General features: G+C 46.0%; 1 protein-coding gene across 2 annotated transcripts in view; it reads left to right on the forward strand.

The window, feature by feature from the left end:
• Positions 1-6,099, forward strand: part of CNKSR3 (CNKSR family member 3) — an 88,720-nt gene extending 82,621 nt beyond the window's left edge. For both annotated transcript variants that reach the window (XM_044243533.1, XM_044243540.1), the window contains 3 exons: positions 1,695-1,903; positions 2,402-2,491; positions 4,730-6,099. In XM_044243533.1, coding sequence (XP_044099468.1) covers positions 1,695-1,903; positions 2,402-2,491; positions 4,730-5,028 — 598 coding nt within the window. In that variant the 3' untranslated portion in view covers positions 5,029-6,099. The remainder of the gene's footprint in view (positions 1-1,694; positions 1,904-2,401; positions 2,492-4,729) is intronic.
• Positions 6,100-6,432: the final 333 nt, after the last annotated feature.

Below are 6,432 nucleotides of genomic sequence, written 5' to 3' on the forward strand. Positions count from 1 at the left end.
ATAACGAGGCTAGTAGCCATATTAGCTGTTCCGTGGGGGATTATTTAGGTGTGAAATACAGGTTTATTTGTATCAGTTTACCTATTTACGGAGAATTTAACTCATTTATTCAACAGAAGTGTAGTGAGTGCGAGGCCTGCATCAGCATCTTACACAAAACAGATGCGGTTCTCACCCCCGGAGAACTGCCAATGTCTTAGTCAGCTGTTCAAGAATAAATGGAGAAATACATAATTATGGTATCATATTTCATAAGAAAAAGTTTAGGCTGAATCTTACAGTGATATGTTACTTGATATTGGAAGTTTTTTGTTGTTTTGTTTTTGTTTTAAGCTGAGTGTGTGAATCTGTCCTGTTTCTTCCCTGGGTACAAGGAAAAATGAACATCGTTTTCCTTTCCCTGGCTTTGGGCCACCCAGAACTTAGTACAGCGCATAGAGAACCTTAGCTGATGAGAGGCATCCGAGTTGGTAGATGGGACCCTTCCCTGTCTTCACAGACCAGAGTCCTGTGGTCATAGGATCTTCAATGCGTTTCAAGTGACAGGTAGTTGCCTTTGCACACGGAGAGCAGTTTCACTGATGACCTGTGTGTGGGTGGTTTATAAGAAACCAGGAGGCCACTCCCTAACCCTGAACTCTGAATGTTCTTGTCTGGGTGTCAGTGAAGGGTCACAGAGCAGTGGCAGGAAAAAGGGTACGTGCATAGTAAAGGGGAAAGCAAACTGGAGCTTTTAAGCTTCAGGGGAGACACACATGCACACATGATACATAGGCACACGTGCATACACACGTACACTTACACACCATTAATGAAGGATACCTTCAGAGGAATGAAACATGCACATGGTTACGGAGAACGAGACGTGAGTCTTGAGAGCTTTGTGACTGGGGCAGTTATATGCCAGGGTCAAAAGTATAGAAGGAGATGGATTTGTAGAAGGAAAAGGGGGGTGCACAGGCAGGAGGTTCACTGGGAATACCAAGCAGGCAAAGCTGATCTTTAGATTATTTTTGGACTTAGTTGATGTTGTAATTTGTCTCGTAGTTTTTGCAATGATCACCTAAGAGAATTTTCTAGGTTCAAAAAAATGTAACTAGCTGGTATCTTGGATTCATCTAGAATTAAGTTTTAGGAAAGCTGACACGCACGAAGAATTAAGTTGGAGTCCGTAAGCCACACTTTCCAGTTTCTGTAGGGAGTTCAGAAAACAGACACTCTCCACTGGGTATGATAAAGGCGCCTTTGTATTTTTTGACGCAGTTTTCAAACCCAACAACTCCATTACACATCCAATGTCTTCTCTGCTAGATCTTGGCAAAGATACTACTTCGGGCATCAGAAAAATGGCTCAATCATACCTTCACTTGTGATTTCTATAATAAATAGGAGATTCAGATTAGAAGTATAGGAAACCAGAGCTATCTTTTCAAAGCTGTATTTATACTCTTTACACATATCTGGGGAAAAAAAAGTGATTTTCCTTTATTTAGTAGGATTATGCTATTTACTCTTACGTAATGGGATTTCTGTGTATTGGAGGGTAACAGAACGAAAAAGGAATGCAGCTTCCTGCCGTGGAAAGGAAGATTAACATTTTCTTACTGTGTGTGTGCTGGAGGAAGTGTGTCCTGCAATTCTTCTGTAGGAGAGGATCTTTGTAAGCGACTTAATTATTGCCCACTATCTTCCAGGGATGAAGACGGGAGTTTTCTTTATGGAGGCTTCAGTAAGTGTAAACAGCCATTGCCTGGTCCTAAGGGTTCCGAGTCGCCGAATTCCTTCCTGGACCAGGAGAGCCGAAGACGGAGATTTACCATTGCAGATTCTGATCAGTTGCCTGGGTATTCGGTGGAAACCAATATTCTGCCCACAAAAATGAGAGAGAAAACTCCATCTCATGGTACATTTCTGCCTGTTTGTTTTGTTCTGCCGTTTGTTTTTCCTCCCTCCCCTACCCCCCTTCCTTATTTGGAACTGTTGGATGGATTTGGCAGACTTGCAGGGTAATCTGAGGAAAACATAAACCTCAATGAAATTCTAAGTATGAGACCTTTATTCATCTCTCCAAAGCGAAGTCTTGTTGAATCATTACTCGCTGCCTGGCATCAAAGCCCAGTGGAGTGAGATCATGTTACGGTTTTAACTCGCAGGGCCTGGTTTTTAGCGTGGAACGGCTTTGCTCTGTAGACAACACAGGCTTGGGTTCAGCCGGCCCGTGTTCTCATTGCTTGCCACAGAAATGGGAGGCTTTGCGGTACTTTTCTTAGTTTACAATAATGTTATCACTTAGGTTTAAGTGAGTGTGATATGGGGGAGTCTTAAGTTATAAATAAAAGGAAAGATGCTCTACGGTCCACAAACTCTGTCATCTTGTCGTGTCCTTCCCTTCCCTTTGAAGGCAAGCCCCGACCTTTGTCCATGCCCGCGGATGGGAGCTGGATGGGGATCGTGGACCCTTTCGCCAGACCTCGAGGTCATGGGAGGAAGGGTAAGTTGAAACAAACCCAAAATACACCAAACCAGAATCAAAAGGGCCATGGCCCTCACTTCCGCCCTGTTCCTAGTTGTGCTATAATAACCAGATAGAGGATCTCAGCCTGAGTCCTGTCCCTTCATATAAAACGTCTCTGAGGCCCTACCTGTTCCTGGAATGGCAAAATTATATTATCCTAGTTAGTGACTGTGAATCTTCTCATTAGCATCGTGTGCTCTAAAAAGGTTGTGGGGACGCCTGGGTGGCTCAGTTGGTTAAGCCTCTGACTCCTGATTTCAGCTCAGGCCATGATTTCAGGGATCGAGCCCCACCTCAGGCTTCCTGCTTAGTGGGGAGTCTGCTTCTCTCTCTGACTCTCCTGTGCTCTTTCTCCCTCCAACAAATAAATAAAATCTTTAAAAAATAAATAAATAAAAGGAAGAAGAAAAAAGTTCTGGAGGCTCAACTTCCACAGTGAGCAACCTCCTCACAGCTCCCCGGGCCTTGGTAAAGTTTCTTCCTCACGAACCTGAATCACCTGGAGCATAATAAAGCAGGAAAGGGAGAAGATGTCTGTGGTGTAAGGTCCAGGATACCCTTAACTGGCATATGAAAGTCTGTGGAGCAGTCAGCAGGTGGCAGGGCTGTCCTTTGTTTAGATTTAGAAATGTCAACATCTTCACTGCTGTTCTCTTGGGCTTTTAATCCCTGATTTAGCCTTTTACTTCCTTTTAGAATTGAGAGATGGGGCGGGGGGTGGGGCACGGGGAGTGTTAAGTCTGAAAGTCGAGACATGCTTGACCTCCTGTCTCACCTTCCATAGTTCTGTCGTAGGATCGTTTTAGAATGAAAAGGTGTCTGTCCGCGTGATGGGCACTTAAAAAAAAAGCAGCTTTCTTGAGAGAGGACTCACATACCATAAGTCTGCTCACCCTGTTAAAGTGTACAATTCAGAGGTTTTTAATGCATTCATGGAGCCGTGTGTCCATCAGCACTGTCTAGTTCCAGCATATTTTATCACTTCAGAAAGAAACCCTTGAGGCAGTCACTCCTCATTCCCTCCTCCCTCAGCTCCTGGCAGCCACTAATCTACTTTCTGTCTCTCTGGATTTTTGGACTCTTGACGTGGACTCCTGCATTATGTGGCTCTTTGACAATGGGCACTTCTTCAAAGCAACTACCCCTTTGGTTAACAAAAGCGAAACAGGCACACTGAGAAACATCTAGAAGACAGGAGAAAATAAAACTCAACTGTCTTCTGCTTCCCCAAACTAGAAATAATCACTCTGAATGTTTTCTGATGTTATACACTTAGAAAAAATGTGCAAAATGGAAGAAATAGATTTTTGACAGTACCGTGAAAGGTGACTTACTGAACACATGTATGTTTTCTGTAGCAACTGCATGACATCCTAACATCCATGTTAGGGCTCTAGCATGTACTCACCCAGGCTGCTGCTGCTGGACACCTCTGCCGGGTGTGTGCACCCCCTTCCCTCCCCCCATTGTGAGCACCCATGCTGCACTAAGCATCTTGTCTGTAAATCGTCATAATTTCTGGGTCAAAAGAATGTTACACGTGGCCAGACTGCCCTGCATTTTAGGTTTCTCTTCAGTTTCCTAACTATCCCGCATCCCCCACCCCACTCCTACCCCCACCCGCATCCCCCCCCCCCAATTCCCACCCCCACCCCCAAGAGCGGTGTACTGGCATTTAGGCTGGGACCATTCTTCCTTGTTTGGAACTGTCTTAAGCATGGCTGAACCCTGACTGTTAAAGGTGAATGACAGCGCCTGCCCTTTACTGAGGGTGTCAGCCCAAGGCACCCCCACCTTCCAGATTGCTCGTTAGGGGAGACTTGGGGATAAGAACCACTGTCCCGGGTGCCCACAGGCATTGAACAAGAATAGATCGGGCCTTAAGGAGTGCAGGCTGAGACAACCTTTTCTCTTTTTTTTCCCCCTTCAATTTCGAGTGAAATGTTACGAAAATTCTTACACTGGTACAGAAGTGTGGGCCCTCCTCCGTTTCTGCCCTGCCCTTGTGCTGCCTCTCGGGTTGTAAAAGCCAACTTTGATGGACTCCTTCCACTTCTACTTTCTAAACATCCCGCGGGGTGCGCCTGGTTGGGTGGGGGGAGGGCAGGGTCTGGGACGCACCCCGAGGGCACCGGGTCTCAGCACGCTGCCCGCCTGGCTGAGCTGGACGGTGCTGTGGATTTTAACGGACTCGTGGGCTTTGTGTGCAAACAGGTGAGGACGCCCTGTGCCGGTATTTCAGTAACGAGCGGATCCCCCCCATCCTCGAAGAGCGCCCCTCGCCCCCGTACCGCTTCTCCAGGCCCCCAGCGGAGAGGCAGCTGGTCCGCGGCGCGGACTACGTCCGTGGGAGCAGGGGCTACCTCGGTTCGGATCTCCACAGCAGCGCCACGATCCCGTTCCAGGAGGAAGGGACCCGAAAGAAGCCGGTCTCCTCGGCGGCCAAGGCCTCCTCCACGGAGCCGTCCCTATTGGTCAGCTGGTTTACTCGCCTGAAACTCTTGACTCACTGAGCTCTGCCCTCCTCGGACTCGTCCCTGGCCCCCGCTCCCAAGTGCCTTGCTTTTTCCGTTGACAACCTGTTCCGGTTTCCATCCACAGTATTACGTCGTGACCTTACGCGATTTCATTGTTTGTTTCTTTTGGAAGTTGTATACTGCCCTTCTCGGACTTTGGAAGTGATTGGATGGGGACAGATCACGGAGGATCTTAGGTGTTGCCGTGTGGAGGCCGAAGGAGAGAAATGAGTCGAGTCTGCTCTTCTTGCTTCCTTAGGGCGGGAACACGAAGACACACACTGTACACTGGGGCCTGTGCCCGGAATGTTTTGGTCCTGATGAGGAACTGGGCCATGGTGGTGTTGGGGGCGGGTCTGAAGTTGGTGGCCCTGTCACACGGAGGCCTTGGTTTGTGGTCCATCTTCTTCACCTGAAAAAGCCAGTGGAGAAAACATTTTTGTTTTGATTTTTCAAGCTACATACCCTGTTTGTAAGTGTAGCGGCTTTGACTTTGAAATAACATGTGGCATGCATTTCCTGCTGTTTCAAAGAAGTGGTTTCAGTAAGTGTAGGCCTGTTGCACTTGGTTATTCCCTTTTCGTAACAATCTCAGTATGTAGGTCAGTTAACAAAGAAACACATGAACACATTTAGGTAGGGATTACTACACACAAAGAAGTTTATGATTATTCGTGAGGGGTGTCGTTATTGTTATATATTATTGTCTTTAAGGGAAAAGAAGCTACAAGATGTGCTGACAGCCAAAGGATCATTTCAGAAAAATGAAGCAACAATATTTAGGTTTATGAGAGATACGGCAGTTTGCATTTTGACTGTGTAAATTCTGTCTTCCAGGAAAAACAAACAAACAGGCAGTTCTTCAAAATTGTACATATTTTGCAAAATAGAAATCTCTTGGAAAGTCTCATGGTCACTAATTTTCAACTAGCATCAGGTATTTTGGAAAAGTGTGTCAAGATATTAACTCTTGTTTAAACTGAATGTATGATATTTTGTTAGAACAGAAAAGTCCTATCTTGTTAATTTAAGTGTTTTAAATATAGTTGTATATTTTTCTTACTCTTAGTCACGTGTAATTGAAGTATTTCTGCTTTGCATCCTGCGTGAAGCTAATGAAAACGAGGGTTCAGGGTGCTTTCCGATTTACAAGTGATCCCCCAGGCTGCTGCCTCTGCGGGCGCTATTGTTAGAAAACAAAATAAACCCTCCCAAGCATTTTGGGATTTTTATGGTTTAGAAGTGGGGGTGTTGAGGAAGCATGGTATAGTGACAGTTACATCCAGGGAATTTTCTGAGGTATATTCCTAGGCCGAGCTGGTATTCCCTGCTCAAAAACAACCCCCCCCACCACCACCAAATGCCAGCACCTCTGGAATTGTTTACTTTTTGCTCAAGTGC

The sequence above is a fragment of the Neovison vison genome, chromosome 1 (genome assembly GCF_020171115.1).
Source record: "Neovison vison isolate M4711 chromosome 1, ASM_NN_V1, whole genome shotgun sequence".
Taxonomy (NCBI): Eukaryota; Metazoa; Chordata; class Mammalia; order Carnivora; family Mustelidae; genus Neogale; species Neogale vison.